The sequence below is a fragment of the Mauremys reevesii genome, linkage group 2 (genome assembly GCF_016161935.1).
Source record: "Mauremys reevesii isolate NIE-2019 linkage group 2, ASM1616193v1, whole genome shotgun sequence".
Classification (NCBI taxonomy): Eukaryota; Metazoa; Chordata; order Testudines; family Geoemydidae; genus Mauremys; species Mauremys reevesii.
In genome coordinates, this window is record NC_052624.1 from 64,647,802 (window position 1) to 64,670,841 (window position 23,040).

At 42.0% G+C, this 23,040-nt stretch overlaps 1 protein-coding gene and 1 long non-coding RNA gene across 7 annotated transcripts in view; one reads left to right on the forward strand and one right to left on the reverse strand.

Annotated features, from left to right (window-relative positions):
- Positions 1-7,986, forward strand: part of CREB5 (cAMP responsive element binding protein 5) — a 397,399-nt gene extending 389,413 nt beyond the window's left edge. For all 6 annotated transcript variants that reach the window (XM_039526912.1, XM_039526915.1, XM_039526913.1 and 3 more), the window contains one exon: positions 1,305-7,986. In XM_039526912.1, the coding sequence (XP_039382846.1) occupies positions 1,305-1,468 (164 nt within the window). In that variant the 3' untranslated portion in view covers positions 1,469-7,986. The remainder of the gene's footprint in view (positions 1-1,304) is intronic.
- A 5,121-nt stretch (positions 7,987-13,107) lies between these two features.
- The window catches only part of LOC120399337, a 66,902-nt gene continuing 56,969 nt past the window's right edge, over positions 13,108-23,040 (reverse strand). The window contains exons 4-5 of the long non-coding RNA XR_005595098.1: positions 15,116-15,221; positions 13,108-13,444 (exon numbers count right to left, since the gene is read on the reverse strand). This is a non-coding gene — a long non-coding RNA (uncharacterized LOC120399337). The remainder of the gene's footprint in view (positions 13,445-15,115; positions 15,222-23,040) is intronic.

The window sequence follows — 23,040 nt, forward strand, 5'->3', positions numbered from 1 at the left end:
ATGTGTTTACCAGGCCCCAACCAAAAATGGCATGGTGTGGTTCAAACATAAAATAAAACTAGTCGCTACGCCACAGTGCTTGAAGCAATGGCACTGCGCCTGCAATGAGATGCACCCAGATAGATACTTGTTCCCCTGAAGAGGAGCCCCAGTGAACTCAGTTCTCCATTCTGATAAATGTACGACAGGCAACAATGTACTTAACATGTACTTTGGTAAGTGGTGTAATGGTGGAACCCAAAAGAGTCTAATCATAGAAAGAAAAATTAAGCAGGAAAAAATTTTAAAAAATTTCCTCCAACGAAAAGGGTACCATACGCTGAACTTGGTATGTCTGAGGTACACAATCTCTTCTTTAATATGCATCTGTCATTAAAAAAGAAAAAGTTAATGAAGATACTGTAGCTAACTAGAGAGAGAAACAATCCAAGTGGACATACTGCACATGTAGGAACAGGTGTTCTGCTGTGCTGAGTTTCTGCTCGGCATGGCAGAGGGAGATTGCTATACCTCCCTGCTTCTCTGCCTGGCTCCAGAATAGGTTAGAGCAGCCTGAGAGCTGTTCTAATATTTGCAAAATGGCAATATTCCCTTAAAGCAACAAACAGCCAGAGTTCAGTGTGCTCCAGTCGTATCCCCAACATGCGCACACACACACACACACTCACCCCGTCCCTCTCACCCCCGCACTGGTGTCTCCAGAAAGGGTTGCATAGGCGCCAGCTATGTCAGCTCTATGCCCTTTGGGAGTTTCTTTACATTAGGAGAATTATCAATATGGGAAATAGGGCCAGATTCCATCCCCGCTGCACCAAAGTGAATAAGGCCTAGTATTAGTCCTAAGGACAATGGGATTTCATTATCTTTACTACTGAGTCTTGCTTATATTAACGTTTCTGTGCTGCATTGCATTGTAATGCATATTTCAATCCCCTCTGCTGCAATAAATAAAGTATTTAAGCACCCAGTTACCAACTCTCATAATTCTAATCACAAGTCTTGAGGTATTTGGCCTCTAAGAAAAAGTCCCAGCTCCTAGAGTCAGGTTATTACATGACTCTCGTTTTTTAAAAGGGAGTAAGTTTCTAGCCCTTGTGGAGAAAAGCTTGAAAATGTGAACCTTAAAGGGTCTAAAAACCTCAAAGGCAAACAAAACAAAAAAACCCTCCATATCTACTATTGTTAAAATCTCATGATTTTGAATGATTGGAGTTGGCAGGACTGCATCCTTAGTGGTCCGTCTTCTATTTAACAGTACTGCAATACTGTACACATCATTTTAGTGTGTGTTCTTTTTTCCCCAGGTCCTGAGAGTAGTCCTCCTGCAAGCCCCGTCCCAGCTTGCTCACAACAGCAAGTCATCCAGCATAATACCATTACAACTTCCTCTTCCGTCAGCGATGTCGTAGGAAGCTCCACCCTCAGTCAGCTTGCCAGTCATAGAACAGACATGAACCCAATTCTTTAAAACGGATTGGTCAGAAACTGCTATGGGAGAGTGGTAGCATAATCAAATGTCCTTTGTGTTAAGGACATTTTCAACACTAACTCAGCCCTGGAAGACTCCTCAGTCCTTGGAAGACTCTGGCTTTCATTTTTATAGTTATTAAAATATGCCTTTTATACTTAGTTACAAAAAGGGAGTTATGCAATTAATATGCTATCAGCTTGGGAAATGCTTTGGTGCTTTCTCCAATTTTTTGGTACCAGTTACTTGTTTATAAACGGAAATGTTTCTGTACATAGTTGTGTTTCCTTCTTACCAGTCTAGCCCGAGGCCTCAGAATCATGGAGTTTTGTTAAACGGCAGCTTGTTAGCCAAAGTCATACATAGGTAACTAGGATTAATTAGAGATATTCAGGGAGTCTGGTGATAGCACATGAGAAAGCGAGTTAGCTTTGCAATATCATCAGAACCCCACTATGTATTCAGAACCTCTTTCAGAGAAAAGAAGGGTTTTATAATACATGGATATCAGAACAAATTCAAACCCAGGTAATATGCCCTCTTGTCTTGCTTTCCTCTTTCATTTCCCTATTGTCCCTCTTCTACTTAAGTTCTCTCTTTTGTCCTTCAATTCTCCTTGCATCTTCCCTCTCTAAACTCTGTGGCTCTTTCTCCTTCAAGCTCCCCCGTCTTCGCATTCCAAGTCTCTCTTCTCCTTTTTTCTTCTGAGAATACTAATGAAGAAGAAAAGACTTCATACCCAACCTATATTCCCCTCCCCCTTCCCTGTGGAAAAAAAACCGTTGGCATGGTCACTGCTTTCAATAGCCCTTCACCCACAGCTGGGCTGCACTGAACTTTTGCTTTTTAAAAAAAGAAATATGCAGGAGTTTAATGCTCCTGATTTAGTGTTTTAATAAACAGTGAAAGTAGTTTAGCCACAGGTGATGCACGATTGAAAGCCAGCTGTGCTGGTGCTAGGGGGAAGGAGCCTTGCACGCTTCTGTTGTAAATGTCCATGGCAGAGTACAAGGATAGCAAATCACACCTGTTTATTACAACTGGTTTTTTACACTGCCAATTGTTAATGTAGAAAAGCCATGTAGTATATAATAATTCAGAAAGGTTCTAGTCACTAAATCAGTGACATTGTTTCATCATCAGCTGCTAATAGCCTAAGATTTATATTTCATTTATAGCCCATTAAATCAGTTTGACCAGTGAGGAATAGGTTACTGTTAACTACCAGGAAAAGACCAGTTCTTCACAGCTGATCTTTTAAACATATGTGGGACAGATCCTTAGCTGGCATTGATCAGTGTAGCTCCATTCATGTAAATGATGCTATTATGCTAATTTAACTAGCTGAGGCTCAGTCCCAGTATGACATTAAAGCACTTTTTAGCTGCTGTACGCTACAAGAATGCTGTAAAGTCTGCTATATGCTGTGGGTGAAATTTACCCTATGCGGAAGATCAACAAAAGGCCAAGGCACTTCTTACATCCTAATTAAGCCCAATTTTGAATGCTTAGACCTTGTAGGCCTTGTACTGGCCCTCTGCACAGAGGTGACTTTCACCCTGAGATAGTACCAGTCACATATGGGAAATCAACCATTAAGAGCACAGTAGATAACAGCCAGTTAGTTATATTATTTTTCAGTATGTTTGGAGCTGATTCTGCTCCCACTGAAATCAGTGGCAAAAATCCCATTGACTTCAATGGGAGCAGGACCAGGCTCTTACTCTGTTGTGATAAATGTTTGTGACTGCATTTAAAAAAACAAAAAAAAATGCTAATTAACGTTACTCCTGGCAAATACTCTACTGATAAACACTCTTCATTCTCATGCTGAGTTGTTTTCCTCAAAGGTCATTTCATTGTTTTCAGAGGAATAATAGTTTTTTAAAGGGTGGTTTTTATTTAAAGAAACAACAACCAAACAAATGAAGGCCTTTCCCCTCCACCCCACATGAAGCACTGTAGTGATTAGAGCCATTTTGGAAGGGAAAGCAATCTCTAAGGATCATGAATCATCATTTCTGAATTAGTTTTTATCTTGGTAACTCAGTTAACTTTTTATCAGTATTCTTAAACAACTCTCTTTCCATTTATGCAAATATTTTTGGAAGAAGAATTTTGAGTGTACAGTATAAATCATGACTTGATTATATAGTCTAAGAACCAAAACAATTAAGAAAAAAACAAATATAAAGGATTTTCTATTATATTTTAGCAAACATATACTTTTAAAATGTTTTAAATATTGAATCTGTAATTCATTTTTAAAGTCCAATTGTAAAACCTGAATGGTTTTGCTTCCTCATTGCTACTAAGGAAACTTTTGTTCAAATATACAGCTTTAAACATAAAGTTCCAGTTGAAGCTCCATTATAAAAAACAGGAGGTATTATCGGTCCAAATTTCATGCCTCACCATCAATCGCTGCCCACAAAAATGCCATCATAGTGTTAATTTAGTTTTAACTTTTTTTTTTGCATGAATAGCACTTAAATACATTATAAAAGAACTGTTGAGAATATTAGAAACACAAATGAGCTACACTGCACTAGAATTAAGATTTGGTTTTACTTTTGTTCAGACTCAGCTGAAATATTTAGCTGTTAAACTGAAAGCCTCTACAGTAAAAAAAAAATCTTGCATGAGTTTTGTTAAATCCAGCAACTTGACAGTTTGACTGATGTGTATTATATATAGCTCAATTATGTCTTTTTTTAATGCTAACTAGGCAAGCCAACCATGCATTTGCCTAAATGTGTAATTATAATTAACTGTCTCCTCGCTGTACTATTGGCCTATAAGTATAATTGTTATTAGTGATGTGGAAATAAGTAAAGGATGAAAGCTATTTTCTATTGCTTCTTGTAACTCTAAGTGCAAGATTCACAGGCAAAACCAACATGCAGCATATTGATATTAGGTATATCAGTAAGAGGACCAACCATTACTGCTCACCTTTCATTGCTCAACACATGAGCTTCCATCATGCTTAAAATATACTTGCTTTTTGGAGGACTGACCCTGTGGCCTTTATTTAGGCAAGTAGTCCTTACAAGTCATCTCACTGGAGACTCTGATGTGTAAGGGCTGCAGGAACGGGGCCTGTGTCTTCTCCAGACAACATCTACTGTTTAGCAGAAGCAGCTTGTTTTTAAGTTCTGGTATTCTAAATCCATTTTCTGTGCTGTTTCATTTAAGGATAAATTCTAGTTTTCCCTGGGCTACTACTGGAGACTGATATGTGTTACACCTGCCTTTCTTCAACCTATTGCAGCTGTCATCAAAGTCACTGCCAGTGAGCTATCAGAATGGCTCCCCAGCCTTATTTCATGGGAGTTAACAGTACAGATGGATTATCCTGGCCACGTTTCTCATTCAAAATGAAGCATCCACATGTTAAACATTTCCAAGTACAGCATCACTCACTGTGTGACATTGAAAGAGAGTATGTTGGAAACCCCAGCCATGGATGAATGCAATACTTTCCCAAAAGTGCTGTGTTGTGATTCAAACATTTCGTCCCTCGAGTCAATTTATGCAAGCCATATTCATAACACTGCCTGTGGGAGACAAGTAGTTTGTGTGCTATCATGTTGTGTTTCTAGGACAATGAGGAGGAGGAGGATGTAGAGAATTTCTTGCTGTTTGGAGTTAATTCATGCAGTATAACTAAGTGTATGCAGCCCATGTTCTGAATAGTGGAAAGTCAATGGTTCAATTTCAGGTGATTACTTGCCTCAGTATATATGGATTTTAGCATGTTAACTGATCTTGTCCTGTTAACTAACAAAACCAGCTGTAACTGTTGTCAAAAACCTGTCTTTGGGGGATTTGTATTTTTTTAAGCAACAATATTAAGTGTTTAAAACAGCCTTTTAGTTAGCATAGAGTGTGCTTTTTAGCAGCTAACAACACATTTTTTAAAAAAAAAGTATATAGTGAATTTATGAAAATTCATGAGGACCAAAGCAAAACTTAAACAGGAATCTATTAATGTAGTATTCACATAGAATTTTATAAAGTATTTATTAATAAATGTTATTTTAACACATTCCATTTGAACAGTATTCTTGTATGGAATCTGGGTTTTTTTTAAAGTTACAATATTAGTTTTGCAATAAACTACTCTAGGTGTATGTGTACCGTAATCTTTTAGGGTCTCGAGTGGAAGTCGTCCATCTAAGATGGAAAGGTTTGCTGAGGTCTATTGTACAGAAATTCCTAGGCTTAATTGTTTTCTTTAAAGCAGCATTTGCTTTTTGTAACAACAAAAGTTATGAACTTACACTTGTTTCCTCTTTTTTTGAAAATGCTGTTCTCTCATTTTAGAAAGCACAGGTAAGCTAAAGGGAAATAATACATAAAACTGGAAAGCCTGTCTTTACTAGGATGATTATATATATATATATATCACCAATGGAGATCTAATGCCATTCTTGCTTCTTTTCTGATATTACATAGTGAGTTGCACTATACTGCCTTACCATTGCCCCTTCTGTCTTTTACTACGCAGTGTTGAGTAGCTTAGTTTAGACCATTGAAGCTCCATTATATATCAGATAAAATTATTGGAGGGGGAAGAAAAGCTATTTTAATTTGTATAAATAAAAACTGAACAGTGCCTATAAAACAAAACCAGTTACGACTAATTAATATCTCAGTTCTACATTTCAGTTATTTATATTATTTTACAATTGCACTTTAGCTCTCGCTCTCTCTTTCTCGCTCTCCTTTATTGGATCATTTAAACGTTTGCACCAGATACATTTATATGCTTTCCCTTTTGGCATATCTACCATTTGTGTGTCAGACCCGCCCAAATGGAGGACGGCTAAGAGAAGCTGAGTGCAGCCAATCTGCAACATGACTTAGACTTTACACCTTCTTCATGATGGCATATAAATGTTTTATTATGCAAAGTAGGTGAGGCAGCATCAAAGGTATATTTACATATAGTTTATCTCATCCTGAGAACCAAAGTGTCCTGTATACTGTATGGCAGGAGACTGGCTCTTTTGTGCATTATACTGCCCTTTGACTGTTGTCCAGCCCACGGTAGCTATTGAGCTGCAGCGACAACAATGGCCATACAATGTGCTTGAATTTTAAGTCCATAAAATATAATGTTGCCTCGTAACTTAATAGGGGACAGCACCTTTAAAATAAAAAAAAGACTAAAACCTAAGGACAAACAAAAGGAATAAAAATCTCCTGTGGAAAAAAACTCATTCATCTGAAGTAGTCACCAAAGATGATAACATTTGTGTTCACGTGTGACCGCTTCCTACTGCTTGTGGTTATCTGGTTTTTATCACCGGCTTTATGCTTGGAGCTAAATTGCTTCCCAGGGCTTGTTTTCTTTTCTGTGAGTCTTCCATACCTTTCAAAACTACTTTTCAGCAAACTTTAAAGACAATGTAAGGCCGAAATGTCAGTGTGGGCTAAAAGATTAATTCTGTACATGGGAAGTCCGATCCCTTTCCAAGGTTTTCCTTGGCTAGGAATCAATAATTATGATCAGTTGTAATTAGACCAATGTGTAATATCTGGTTTACAGGATCTGTAGGCCCTGTTTTAATGCAAGCTAAACATTGCTTATGTTAAGTTTCATGATGCGGAACCATTTCAAAACCTTTGTATTATTTTATAATGTCACGTTGGCCTTTTGTCACATCTCTAAACAAAATATTATCCTCTGAGTCTGCTTCACACATTGAAAATTGTAGCTTTCCAGCGACTGCAAGAAAAATAACAAGAAAAGGGGAAAACCAGTGTTGATAGTAAAGGGAAATTTTGAGGGGAAATGGATTTTCCATCCCTCTCTCCCTGGAGCCTGCTAAAAGATCCCTGGCAGGGACAACTTTTACCACGGCTCAGAAAGATACTTCTGAAAGGCAAACCATTTCTGCAGCCCTTCCTCAGGCAAAATTCAGTGATGTTGATTGCCTGAGAAAGGACTTCAGGATTGGGACCCAGGTATTTCCCAATGCATATTCATGGGCTTCCCCTCCATATATTGCTCAATTTAAACACTGATCAGTTGCTTCTTTTACATATAGTTACTATACAGGAACATTGCTTTTTAAAGAAACTTTTAGCACTGCTTGGAGTAAGCCTAAACTATGGAAGTCTATAGATATATATATTAAAAAAAAAAGGTGCTGTCACTTTAAGTTTTGGGCTTGAGATTGTTTGTATTGTACTAAAGGTTTTGTGTTTGTTTGTTTGTTTTATTCTGTAAAGTAACCACCTTCCTCACTGGAAGGAGAGAATTTTTTTTTTTTTTGGTACATAAGTGTAAATACGTGCTGCGGCATTTAATATGTTTAATTTTACGTTACGCTTTTTGTTGCGTCCTGAACACATTTATTGTTACAAATGGACAATGCGTTCATTGAAACTGTTCAACTAGTTCAGATTTTTACATCTCTTTCTAGCTAGAAGAGACAAGATTTTGTGCATTTGTACAAATGTTAATATCACTGCAATTCCAATATAATAAAGCACTCAAATGCAAACACTGCCTCAAGTTTTGCTGCATCCATTTGCATGAGCGAGGAAGGTAATGGGTCGGGGGGCGACAGCGTGGGGGGCATCAGAAGATAACCTGCCTGAAAATAGTTAGCCTATTGGTCAGCAGAGCGTTTATTTCTTAGCTTTCTCAGCGGTGGAGATATTGAAGGATGAAAGTCTGCAACATGCTGAGCCCCTCATCATTTACTAACATCAGTGGAAGAAATTAATCCCTGTGGAGAGGCCCAGCATAAGTCTGACATCCCTGTGTGGGATTCAAGTGCTGAACAGCTGCATGCTGGGCCTCTACACAGAGGTGAATTTCACCCGATGATGATGAGGGCACCCAGCACCTTGTAGGATCAAGTCTTAGGGTTGAATTTTTGTCCTGTGCAGAGGGCCTACCCTCAGCCTCAAAAAGTATGTCTACACAGCAACGAAAAACCTGTGGCTAGCCCATAGACATTGGGAACCTCCCACGTTTCAGGGTCCTAGAGCCCAGAAATCTACAGGGTAATGAAACAGTCCTCCAGCCCAAACCCAGGGAGCCCAAGTCAGCTGGAACAGGCCAGCCACAGGAGTCTGGTTGCTGTGTAGATGGACCCAGAGTGTTTCTAGACCTTGCATGAGCCTTCTGCACAGGGGTGAATTTTCTCCTGAATTACTATGTATGCTCCTTATCCCAGCAGAATTGTATGAGCTGCCTCTACTCTTCCTTGTCAGTAAATTGTTTATATCTGAATCATTTGAAGTTAGGGTGAGCCTGCCTCTGCAGCAGCAAACCCAGCTTCAGGGGAATTCCTATGCTTGCCTGGCAATAACTCCAGTAAGAAATGAGCTTAAGAAAGCTCTTTCAAGAGCTGAAAGGCTGAGAAGACTTTGCTTACGGTCCTCTGTTGCTGTATCTCAAAGTCAGCAGGTAGTTCTAACTCTGCGAGCCAACCCCACTATTCATGCACAAGGCACCTCCTCCCCCTGTGCAGGATCAGTCACAAGTGCAGTCTCTCTCTCCCTCTCTCTCTCTTTCCAAAGGTTGATACTGACCAGCAATGCCAGCCACCCCAAAAAGGGACATGGAGAAGTTAGGGCCATGCAGCACACCTCCACCCACTTTGCAATGGCTTTTAAAGTTCACTGACTATGCAGGGCACATGCTGCTCTCTCTTTAGGGATGACACAGTGGCTGTGCGCCCCAGAAACTCAGAGGCACAATGGCTCCTTGAGCTCCTAGCAAGGCAGGACTGTTCTGCACTGACCCCAAAGCAGGGCTTTATGCCACAGTTTAGCCTCTGCCTGTCCAGCAAGACTGCAGTGTTTAGTGCCCAAATTACTAAAAAGCAGGGTTGTACCTTTAAAAATAGCTGGCCTCTCACGAAGACACATCACAAGACCTACTGTCAATGTGATTATATTTACACCTGACAACATGAGGTAGGAGACGTACTTATTGCAAGGTATCTCAGTCCTAGACAGCCCAATCCTTGGTTTCTTTCAAAGAACCAAAACCAGAGTGTGTTGTATTCATTCCTGTTCTGCACTAGTCACTGTTATGATTCATCTCTCAATGTTATGCCATGCAACATACGGCTAATAAAAAGTTAGACTTTTTAAAAAAAAATCTCAATATTGCTTATGCCATCCTTGATCCGGGGGGCAGCTGAGCCCCAAGCCAACGCTAAGTGCAAACTGGATTAGCCACAGGCTGCTCTAATTTACAGCAGTTGTTCCCTAGAGATTATTCCACTAGCCAAAGATTGATAAATCCCACTGTACTTTGCTTCAGTCCCGTCTGCCTCTCAATACACCTCTGCCTGTGCCAGTACACTAGGGTGACCAGATGTCCTGATTTTATCGGGACAGTCCCGATTTTCAGGTCTTTTTCTTATAGGCTCCTATTACTCCCCCCCACCCCCTGTCCTAATTTTTCACATTTGCTGTCTGGTCACCCTACAGTACACCCCTCTTGTCCTCAGCTGCCTGATTAAGATGCCTTTAAGTCTCACTGTTCATTTAAATGTTAGGAAGGCCTAGGTTCTGGAACTAGGGTGTGGGGGGTGCTGCTGTACCCTTTGGCTTGAAGTGGTTTCCATCATATAGAAGGTTTACAGTTTGGTTCAATGGCTCTTGGCACCCCCACTATACAAATTGTACCAGCACTCCTCCTGGAAGGTGTTCAGTACAGTACAACATAAAGGACTAACTATATTGTATGCAGTTGCTGACTGCAGTATTAATGGAGAAACATGCCACTTGACTTCAAGAGACCCAAGACCAGTGATGAATGATTATAGACCAGAGTAGGAAGAGGCAATAAGTTGATCACAATATACCCAAATGAATGTCCGCAAATCTGGGAGTATAAATTTGAGGATGACAGAAACTTAAGAAGGGAAGAGTTGGGACACTGGAGCTGAAAGTAAATGGAGCCAAATGTTGCTAAGCTGCAATTGCATCTTCCATAGAAAATTCTGATGTAATGATGATCGGCGTGAAAAAAAAAAACATTACAAGAAAAATAACAAAATGGGTTATACATTGCAAATTCATGGACTCAACATTGCAAATTCATGGAGTAGAGTGCAGGACACGATGACTGTAAGCTACCAACCACTGACCAGGATAAATGACCTCGGCATGCTAGTGGAAAGAAACCTAAAACTACCAATTCACTGTCTAGCACCATTAGGAAAGTAAACTATATTTAGTTGTAAAAAATAGAGGAGAAGCAAGGGGAAATCACCATGGCATTGTCCAAAAGGGTTGGGAACCCAATTCTGGGGTGTGGTACATGATTTTGGATGTCATAGTACACGATGAATGAGAAAAGTTGCAGGAAAAAAACAACAAACCAATAAAGCTCGGGGTTTATAGCCACACTCATTTAGAAAAGTTAGCCTTGTAGGTCTTACATTGCATGCGATGATATGAACAGCATTAGTCTGAGGTGTGGTCAGATGCAAAGCTATCACAGGAGAATGAGCGGGCATGAGCTAAATGAGATTAGAAACTGATTTAGTTAAATCAGTACAAACCCTTTCGTGTGGCCATGCCTGAAATCAGGTTAAAGATGCCTTGTAGCAATTTGGCTTAAGGTTCTAGGCCAATTAGTTAAATTTGTCCAACCTGTGGGTGTAGAAATGGCCTCGGAAAGGAGGCAACACCGGGTGAGTTTCTGTGCACAAGGCCAGAATCTCTGCAGCAATGCAGACCCATTTTGCTGCTCAGTAGGCACAAAAGGACTAGCAAGCAATCATCCCCCCTAGCTGGAGATTCCTCCAGCATGGGGGAACCACCCCCTCCCTGACAGAACGGGTATAGGTCTAGCATAGTCAGCTATCCTACGGTGCCAACAGATGGGTGTGATCAGACCCTGCTGTGCTCCAGCCAGCCTTGCCTGGCAGACAGCCCCCGCCTCTCCCCCCTCCCCAACAGCCTTAGCAAGCCAGCTAAGTAGTTTAGAGCAGCCTCTAGACTGTTCTAGTTTATGCTTAAGCCAAGGTCAGTGTAGAACTACTCAGAATCAGGAGACTGCACCCTACTTCTCTACAGTGTCCCACCCTGAGAGCCTGGCCCATATGCAGTAATTAACACGCAGAGCTGACTCTGTAAAGGAAAGTAAAAAGGAACGGGATTGAAAATAATTTCACAAAAGAGTCAGACAACTAATTAAAGAGGAAGAGAAACATTCCAGTTATTTGGGGCACAGGCAGAATCCAGCTGTCTGTTATATTACATAGTACAGCTTCTTTATACACTGTATGCGGTGGGGACATTTGTCTTAACATAAGGTATACAGGTTGCTTGGGCCACGTACTTGGAGCTCTTTTACGTTAGTGCACTAAGTCCCCTTTTCTCCAGCCTACTTTGTGTGCTCCAGTGCAATGTAATGCCATATTATGAAAATGACCCTTTAAAGCTGATTAAAATATTTAAGACGTGTTCTGATTGTGTTACGTAAGCACATACCAAGAGACGTCTGACCATTAGTGAACCTGATCAGCCCAATCTCCAAGGGCCTTCTTTGAGAACAATCAAGACTAGTCTTAGATACAAGTAAACCAGGAAGTGGCCACTCATGCAGAAAGCAGCGAAGAGGTGTAATCTGCAGGGGATCCAGGGATTTGAGCATGCCACCACCCTACTGAAAAGTTATACCCCTCAGGGAAAATCAGCAGGTGTTTTTACAGGGCACTGCATTCATCTGATAGCAAGAGGAGTTAAATTAAACAAAAATACTTTACCAGAACTGCTCAGTTCATTAAAGAAGTTGAGATGAGAAAAAGAAACAAAGGGAGAAACAGAATTTTGAAGCAGGGGCCTTTGGATTATACTGATTTATATAATTAGGTGCAGTAATAACATTTTTGCATGGAATACTTCATTCAGTCACTTTTTTATGCCTACAGATCAGTTACTGATTCTTCATTGAATATCATCAGCGCTAATTCCAGTCTACTAAAAGATTTTGTTATTGAATAAGGCTGTGCCAAAAGGGCAAACTCTGTGGGTCCGTGCACACGTGGATTAGAGAGAAATTTTGCAAACGAGATACTCATAATGTAAACATTCCCCAAAGTTCACTTTGCATGACATTAACGTTTTGTATCAAAGTGTGTACATTTTGGCACCCCACAGGCTTTGAGCTGAAAACGTAATCTTTGTAATGAAATGTCACAACTGGAAATGTTGAAACGATAAAGGGTTTTTTAATTCAAAAACAGGTTGAGTTTTGAGGGGAAATGATTCTTTTTAATAATTTGTACTGCAGTAGCGGCTACAGGCCACAATCATAGACCAGAGTCTCAGTGTGCTAGGTGCTGTACAAACACAGAACTAAAATACAGACCCCCTCCCCCAACGACCTGTAGAAGATGAGCCAAAATGCATGTAAGCAGAGTCCTGCTTTTGAATGACATCTCTAGCTAACATTGAACTGCAATATGAAACACACAACGCTTGGCATTTTCTTGGCAAGTATTTCACACAGCCCTACCATTAAGAACAAATCTTGTGAAACATCCATCCTAGTTAACCATTTAAAATATTACACACACATACATGGCTGGCCTTAGAGGTGGGCAACCTGTGTGACTGCCCAGGGCACCATAGTCAGTGGCGGGGTGGGGGGTGCGCTGTGGTGAAGAGGCAAAGAGCTGAGGCTCCTCCTTGCAGCCTGTGGTGTGCAGCCTGGTGCAGCAGGAGCACCTGCCTCCCTGCTCTTGAGCAGTGGCTCTCTGCTTGCTGCCCCGCTCAGTTTCCCAGCCCAGCTGCTAGTTCCACCTCCACCTTCTGTGAGCCAGTGGGCTCTTTCCTCTGTATCCTCTGGGACTGTCCCAACCCAGCTATTCATCCTTCCCTGGGTGGCCTGAATGAAAGCGATGCCGCGAGCATGGCATCTCGGCTGGCCTACGGGAACTGGAAGTGGCTGGCCTCTTCAGGATTGGGAGGGGAAAGGAACTGAAACTGGAGGGGAAAGAGATGAGTAAGTCTGAGGGAGTCTTGACCGTGTACCCCAGCTTATCAGAGACCCCTCCCTGTGCCCCCATGTCCCACCCCTTCCAGCTCCCAGGGGGTTCCCTCCCTATTCCCTCAGGTCCCAGCCCCGCTCCATGCCCACCCAGCTCCCAGAGGGCCCCTCCCTCTGCCCCCAGGTCCCACCCCCTCCAGCTCCCAGGAGGCCCCTCCCAGTGCCCCTCAGGTTCCAACCTCACAGTTCTCAGGGTCCCCCACATTCTCCCCAGGTCTCATGGTGTCCCCTGGTCTTTGAGGTGCCTCCTCCCCCCTGCCACACTCTGACTCCCCCAGTTCCCCAGCTCTCAGGGGATCCCCCTTTTTCTTGCTCATTCTAAAGGGAGTTGTCAGTGCAGGCTGCTGGGGATAGTTCAAGAGCAAACCTTCCATCATCACCACCCATCCTAGCTACCTCCAGTGTGCTGGCATGTTTCCATGTTTCCATGCATTTGGGGAAATGAAATGCTGCTCAAAGAGGGGGGAGAGTTCTGCCCTTCTGGAGCGCCCATGTCACTGCCCCCTCCCGCATCCCCACACCAGTGAGAGTCTAGCTATACTCCTCTGGTTCCCCTCAGGTCACCATGCTCCCCTGCCACAACAGCCATCTGGTACCCTCCTGTTGATGTGCCTTCCCTTGGGCTTCTGACCTGTTGTGGGGAGCCCAGAGAGGCAGTGCGGGCCAGGGGCATCAACATATAAATTCACACAGGGCACTATTTTCTCTAAGGCACCACACCCACACCCAGAGTTGTGGCTGCTGTCTCTCATTCTGCTAAAAATAAGTTCACTGACTGATGACCTGCTCAGGCACTAGAAGCTCCTCTCCTCTCTATATTATTTATATATTTATTTTTACAAAAAAATAAAAATAATATATCACACTACAGCACATTCATTATAAATAAAACCTGTCGAGTCAAGTCATGTCATTTATAACTAGGGGTTCGTTATAGCATTCCTGGCATGGGGAGGGAGGTCTGGGGCAGCTGACAGCCCCCACCACAGCTGCAGGGCTCGAAGTGGGATCCGGGAAAGGCTCGTTATTTGAAGGGCGTTCTAGCGAGGGTATACTGTACAAGCCTCCAGTGTCCATTGCCCACCCCTATCACCGCACCGTATGATAACTCCAATTGATGGCCCTACTGGAATTCCTGTGGCGTATCTGGTAAGGAGATGCCTAATATGGACCTTGGGGGAAATAAACTGAAGTGTGGTTCAAGTGTAAAAAGTGACTCCAACAATGACATGCAGTTTATTCTCTCAGGGATTTCCTACCAAAGGTGCTCACTTTATAAGCAAAGGGAGTTGGGCTATTTTAGGGGGTTTCGTTACTGCCAGCCCTTCAATGCAATCCGAGCACTGAGATTTAAAGGAGGCTCTTATCGTCTCATACATCATCACTAGTAATAAAGATTCTGTGAGCCAACTTATATACAATAGGGATGGGCACTGTAGAAAACCCTTCAATAGACAGAACTTGCCTCAGGTACAGTTACGCTAGCCTTCTGCTTCCAGTGACATTGCACAGGTGTAATGGACAGCTAGTCACTCTGAGTACCTGTGAAAGCGCGACAGCTTGTCTCTCCAACTCTCACCAACAGAAGTTGGTTCAATAGATCTTACCTCACCCAGCTTGTCTGTCTGCTAGTCAGTAAGTAATTCTGGCGCTGATGCACAGCTAGGAATGGAATCCAGCACTCTTTTTCAGAGCTGTGGTGGCTCTGCAAGGCTGACAATAGTCAAAATTAGTTTTAAAAGTTAATTTTTTAACGCAAGCCAGTAGATATGATGCTGAAGACACACAGAGAGCACAGACATTGAGCAAGAAGCTGCAGTTTTTACACAGTCACCTTTTGTGGCAGCACCACACTTCTAAGCACTCTCAAGGAGACTTTCAGTCATTTTTCACGTGGGTGGTTTCCTCAGCTGTCTGTCCTGTCTGACGGCACGGAAAGAAAACTGTACACGGTTCTTTTCTCCAACAGGCGAGCATTAGTATCAGTGTAACCCACTCCCCTCACGTAACATTTCAGAGGCTTTCACAAAGTGTTTCTATTTCATTAATGAATTCATTGAGAAAAGGGAGCTTGTGGGGTTTGGAAATGCTTACAGATGATGCTGTTTGGATCACCTGGACATCCAGTGTGGCCCCTGCTCGAAGAGCTCAGTTTTGGAATGGGAGAAGTGGGGCCCATTCAATCCAAACTGAAATTAAGTATAAAACTCCCTCTCTTTCCAATGCCTTGAAATCACTGACAGCTTTAGGAATGCAGCGGTTACTTTTCTGGAAGGCTCTATTCCTAAAACATTATACGAAAGCAGTAGGAGCCCATCAGTGTCACAGAAAAGGAACTTTTACCGACACTATTCACCTAATCTCAGACAGCAGCTACAACCAAAAGCCAAGGAGAGTTTTAAAACACAAACTGCTCAAAGGGGATTGAAAAAGATTAATTGTAATTGGATCAGCACTGGTATTAAAGATCTCTGCTAAACAGGCAAAAATCCAAGTCTATCAAAGGGGAGAAGAGGAGATTTAAAAAACTGATTCTATCACCCATTTGTGGCCTTATTGGAATACTTGCTGAGTGACTGATACCACAGAGCTAGCAAGAGACAGAAAACTATAAATACTTTGCCTTTCTATTCTGCCTTTCATGAAGCATTTTATTAACTGTAATTTAGTACCACAACACCCTGTGAGTTAGGCAAATGTTATTACCCACACAGGCTTGTCCCAAATCCCACAGCTCTTCAGTGGCAGAGTGAAGAATAGACCCTAGAAAGGTTGACACTCAGTTTCCTGCTCTTATTAGTAGACTGCATCAAACCTCATCCTGAAGACTTAAGGCCAGGGGCGGGCAAACTTTTTGGCCTGAGGGCCGCATTGGATTTTGTAAATTGTATGGAGGGCCGGTTAGGGGAGGGGGTCGTAGCCTGGCCCCAACCTCCTCTCTGCCCCCTCCCCCCCCCGGGACCCCTGCCCCATCCACACATCCCTGCTCCCTGTCCCCTGACTCCCCCAGAACCCCTGCCCCTGACTGCCCCCTGCTGCCCCATCCAACCCACCCTCCTTCCTGACTGCCCCCCTTGGAACCCCTGCCTCCATTTAACCCCCTGTTCCCCCAGACCACCCCTACCCCTATCCACACACCCACCTCCACCTCGAACTCCCCTGGTCTCTATCCAACCCCGCCCTGCTCCCTGCCCCCTTACCACGCTGCCTGGAGCCAGGCCACACCACTGCTGCCACCACGCAGCAAAGAGACCGGGGCTGCGCTGCCCCAGGAGCTCACAGTCCCGCCGCCCAGAGCATTGCACCAGAGTGAGTGAGCAAGCTGAGGCTGCAGGGGATGGGGGACAGCAGGGGGCGAGCCTCTCAGGCCAGGAGCTCGGGGGGCCTCCTGGGCCTCTGCTTTAGGTAGACAAGTGTTGCCTGCCTTAGGACTGGTCAGTCAAGTCCTTACCAGGACTTGTAATACCTGTCTTTAAGGAGAGGCGAACTGCATGGCTTTCTACTTGTGTTCTTCAAAGCGTGTCCACCTTTTAATCTTACAAGCTTTTTCAAATGTCATTGCTTTTAACATTGAGATTGTATTTTCCTCTTGGTTTATATTAGATTCTATATATAGATACACATACACAGTCTATAACAGTGATGCTCAGACTGAGGCGTGTTACCTGCAAGTAGCTCTTTAATGTGTCTCCTGCAGCTCTTTGCAGCACATGATATTAAAACACTGTGTGATTTAATTATTAACCAATCTAAGGAAGCAGCAAAGAATCCTGTGGCACCTTATAGACTAACAGACGTTTTGCAGCATGAGCTTTCTAAGTTATTAACCAATCAGGATGGTTTTACTAAGTTATTAATCAATTGTAGTTGGTAAAATAATACTTGGTCAATCATTGTGCTGTGAGAATTATAACTAAATATTTCCCGTCATACTATTTAAATATGAATATATAGTACTGCAGTAAATGAAACAATGAATTCACAATACGGTGGCTCTCTTGGGTAACATTGATCGCTAATTTGGCTCCTGAATCACTGAGGTCTGAGGCTCTATAATAATATTTCCCAGGTCTCTGAAATATCTTTTAATTTGCCCAGCCTAAGAGGTTGCGAGAGGGCACATGAATGGTCAGGCAGATGAATGTTCAATAAGACCATGGTTATATGCAGAGGCAAGGGGGAACCACTGGAGTCCCATTGCCTACATAGGCAGATGGTTACATACAAAATAGTTGCAGGAAAATATTTGCCAGTTATAGGATTTCCCCCCCCCCCCTGTTTTTTACCTAGGTCTGTAATCCTCATTCACACCGAGGTCAATGGGGTTACTCAGTATGAATGAGGTTTGGAGGATGGGGCTCTCTTTGAGCACTTTTATGTATTCAATTCTTCATTGTTGCTTACTGTTTACTTTCAACCTCAAATGGGTCAGGTTTTTCTAGACTGTACCTTTCTACACCTAATAACTCACTCCATCAAGCCACGGTACTTATACAGACATCTACTTATCAAGCTTGTAATTTTTTCCTTGGATTATTTTCAAGATACCCTTTGGTGTTGCCTTCCTCTAAATATATACTAACTCCTTCATAAGGGTAATTTATGTGGAATTTCTTTTCGCATACACTGTTGAAAACATCACCTGTTTTAGTAGAAGATTACTGGTCTGAGTGCAAAAATATTTTGAGGCGTTAACTCAGCACTACTTGCTAATGGAAAATCTAGTAACCAAAATGCTTTTTTAAACCACAGTAAATTTTATATTTGTTACCTCTGGATTCCTATTAAATGCATTAATTACAGCAACATTTAATGAAGCAAATAAAAGATATTATGTATAGAGCACTGTGAAAAACAAGGTATTTAGCTATGTGCATGCTTGTATATTCTTAATAAAAGTCCTTACCTTAAGGTGAAAACCCAATAAAATATACCATAGTGTGCCATGGGACCTACTGTTGATTTGCAATACATTCCCCCTTTAGCCGTAGGCAACTTTTGCAGAATGCACAGCAAGCTTATTTATATGTTATATACACATAAAAGATCTTTCCCCCCTTTATAAAGATTTATTGAATTTCCCCAGAGTATATTCACTCTCTAAAAAGTTCTTCGTTTCACTACACCATCCTGATTATAATAAAGACGATATGCTTTCCTAATGCTACGCTTGCAATATTAAATATCCAAACACATGAGAATCAAAATATATGCAGAATAATATATGCAGCAATATTGACTCCTGTTACTTGTGTTTAGTATTACAGAAGTAGTTTCACAAATATCTGTTGCTCTCCTTACTCACAGCCCTTTGGCTGAGGTCTGGAAATACATGGTCAAATATCATAACATTTTGTTTTAGGAATATAAAGTCCCAGTTTTTCTTCTTCTAAGAAATTTTAACTCTAATGTTATTAATCATTTTCAAAATAAATTCATACCCCTTTCCTTGATGTTTTTCCCATCCTATTTAAATGTTTATATGAAAAATACCTTAAAACTAATCATAATTAAAGTCAAAGTTGAACTATGAATAACATAATGAATTCACATCCTTTAAGGAATAAATGAGGATTCCCTGAAATCCAGTCTCCAGTCCTTTCATAAGTACCACAAAGGATTGCACTTCAAGAATGACCTGCAATTGTCTATTATTAGTCAAACTGTATTTTCATTATTCCATATTGGGTACATTGATTATTATAATTGTATCACAGGCAGCCCTCGTCCTTTTAATTTCACAGAACTATTGAGAAGCTTGAGAGTTTATGGTTTAATTACCACTGAAGTTAAAGGTAATTTTGCTACTAAAATCAATGAAAGCAGGATCCGGCTTTGAAGGGGACCACCCCATCTGGATTTTCACCTAACATTGTTATATTGCCTAAACCCCCAATTCTGCAAGCACATACATCTGTGCTTAACCTTATGCATGAGAGCAATCCCACTGAAATCTTTGGGATTACTCAAGTATCTAAACCTTAAGCATGTGTGTAAGTATTTTCAGTATTTGTGGCCCAAGATAGAATAACTGCAAGAGATTAGGGGGGAAAATGTCTCTTTTTCAGTTCATTACTTTGTTCACTTGACACCACTTTGTGCATAATCAGTTTCATTCCTCTTCCTACTTCTACATAGTCATTTTCTTCTCTTGCGTATGTGGGTCTTTGACTTAGAAACATGAGACAGAAAAAACATTTTTAATAGGAACGGAGCGTGCAAAGCCACAAAAATTGATTGGGGGTGGGGCGTCAGAAACAAGTGTAGTATCTGGGAAACTTCTTTTAATGGATTTCAAGAAAATGACCAGATTTCAAGTTCTTAGGGTCCTATTAGTGCCTACTGACAAATGTAAAAGCCAACTCGCATGACTTGAGGGGCAGCTAGCAATTACCAGAGATGTGTGAATGTTCTGTGAAGAAGACCGATGCATGCGTAAGTCACCTCCTTTCAGGTTTAGGGGCTCATGCTGAAATCAGCTGAGATTTGTGTGAACTATTTGCCAAATCTTTCTGCTGTCTGTGGATTCTGGACCACAGTAGAGAAACTTATTAGTGCAAATCAATTCCTTTCTGGTTTACACCAGTGTAAGCAAGGGAAGAGTCAAGCCTCAGCTGTGCATCCCAGATCTTCACAAGGAAGGGAAGGATTTCAGATCTGCATTCCACACGCTGCAGTCAACTACCAACAGCAAAATGTGACTAGCTCCCCTATTGTGTTTAAATTACCTGTCAAGAGTGAGCATAAAAGGGGTGGAGGCTAGGCCTGTTTGCTTTTCCTTTATCATTCTCTTCAACCCTTCAGTAGATCCAGCCACCCACCTAGCTCCTCTCAGCAGCATCCCAACCAATACCACCAAGCCATGTGGCAATGCATACATGTCACAGCATTAAGTTTTAATTTACAAGATATCAGGAAGATTTGTTTGCTTGTCTAAGATAGGGGTTTATAGAACCAGCTGCTGCAACAATTGTCTTAGAAGCATCTTGTGGGTTAGAGGAAACTAAGGAGGAATTTAGGATCATAGTTGGTTACAGTTTAAAAAGATCCATTAGATGGAGCCCATTCCCTTGCACGTGCAAGGTGTATTCCCCGGCTAGATCCTGGATTATCTATTAAAAGGATACTATACTTGGCTTTGGAAAACAAAATGGTCACTAATACAGAGAAATGTTTTCAGGGACTGAGCTGTGGCTCTCAGGGACTGGCATGGGAGGACAGCTGAATTCCACTGATAGGGATTCATATATAAAAGTTGTGGAGCGATTAGACAACATTTTGAAGTTAACTAAATACCCAGGAAGCAAACATATTTGCTTTGTAAATGGCACTTACTCTGCCTAGTCACTCTGCTTCTGCAGTTTCAATGATGCCACTAAAGGAGGAGAAAATATGAGTTAGGCCAGAAGCAGAGAAAGAAGCAGTTTTGTTTCTACAGCCCACCATGCCCTCTAGTGATCTAACTGGGAAGTTCAGCCACACACCTGTTCTGCACCTCTTCAAACAAGCTAGCTGTTTTGCCTTTCCATTTTTTAAAGCACACAGTATACAATGTTTTCTAGCGTCTGTTGCATTAACTACCAGATTGCTTGCCCTGAAGTCCTCTGTTCACACCCATAGAATAGGCTCATCCTGGGAGTCAGTAGCACAAGCTTCCCTACATCTACTAATGTCCCTCATTTTTTTAATCCCCTCTAGTGGTAAAAAAGTATTCCACCTATCCATTACTTCATGGGCTCTCAGATGAGGCCTGAGACCACAGCCTACCATGCTGACCAATGCTGTCAGGTTGTTTCCTTATACTCTCCTGTCAGTCTGTGTCCATCAGTTTCTTGTCTTAGACTGTAAGCCCATTAGGGCAGGAGCTGTCTTATTGTTCTGTGTTTGCATATTGCCTAGCACAATGGGGTCCTGGTCCATTCCTGGGGGTCCGCGGTGCTATGATAACAAATAATAAAATCAAGCTACCAATTAATTTGAGATAGACCAGCAAAGAGCCACTCAGTGATAACAACGACTGGTCATAACTACATCTCAAACTGTAACTTTAAAGGAAAAGGTCCTGTTTCACAAATAATCCCTTGAGCCACCCAGTCCCATATTTATTTGTTGCCATTTTAGCTTATGTATCATACGTCATTTTGTATTTGTAAGTGAATAAAAACAACACAACAAAGAGAGAAATTGAGGAAGGTGCTAAATAAGGGATAAACAAAGTCTTATTTGTCCACTTTTGTTTCTGATATATATCCCAGTCAAGAGTTGGTTCCTAACAGAAGAAAGTTTCTAACCATCAGAGGAGTGAGGTTCTGGAACAGCCTCCTACTAGGAGCACTGAGGGCTAACAACCTAACTAGCTTTAAGATGAAGCTTGATACATTTATGAAGGGGTTTATATGATGGGGCTGCCTGCAATAGCAAGGAGATGGGACTTGATGAGCCAGGAGGTCCCTTCCAGTCCTAAATTCTACACAGGTGGAAGCTCTAGCACAATAATGTGATTGCTGTTATTGAAGAATACAAGAGTAATCAAATCGTGAATGTAGCAGGAGCTGCCAATAATTCAGAATCACAGAGCCTCTGTAGCACTCTTCAGACATTTGGGACATTCTAGCCTAGCTTAATGGAAAGATCTGATCTGATTAATGTAGCTGCCCATTTATACAAAGGACAGGCACTCAGCTACTATGGTGATGGGTGCAGTGTAAGAACCTGGAGAGAACAGAAAGAAGAGAGTGCAAGGAACTGAATCTTTAATGCTTGAGCTGGAAGTCTCTTACATCTTTTGAGTATTATCTTCCTGACAACATATCCCCGATAAAGGCACTTTATTCCCATTCCAAACCAAACTTTTTGGGGTGATCCTGGCATAGAGGAGAGAGTGGAATGTTTCTGTCTTCTGAAAATGAATTCCCTGCTATCTGAATGCTATTGAAGAGATGACGTACTTGTAGTTTCCCCATTTCTTCATTCCTGGGCAGCATGCTCACAGTTTCCTCCACAGCCCTCCCACACACAGGAAGCTTCCACTGTGATCTTTATTCTTCAGTCAGCAGCCAGAAGTTTGTGAATAAAAAGTAAAGTAGTCTTCTTCTCATCCCAAAATATCTTTGCAGACATGAGGAGCAGTATAGCGTGCTGCTCATTCCTCTCCACAACCTGTTCCTCTATTAAGCCCAGCCTGGATGTGTCCCTCCATACAATGTCCCACCATCTAGCTGGTGGCTGGCCTCTACATATGATTGGCCTTGTGTCTGCATTATTTTCTTTGGCATCTTATAATCTTTTTTTTTTTTTTGTAGTGTCCATACTATAGTGTAACCTCCAAGGAGATTACCTAGATTCCTGGGGCTCTTTCTGCTGGCAGCTCAGAGAGAGGAACACTGTCCCTGGTAGGGAGGGGGAGCCAAGGCAGACTCAGAGTCTGCCCAGCAACCAATAGGGAGTGAGAGGCCCTTCCCAGGGAGTTCAGGAAAGGGGAGAAGCCATTTTTTGAGTCAGTCTGGAGCCAGCCAGGGCAAGGGCAGGACTG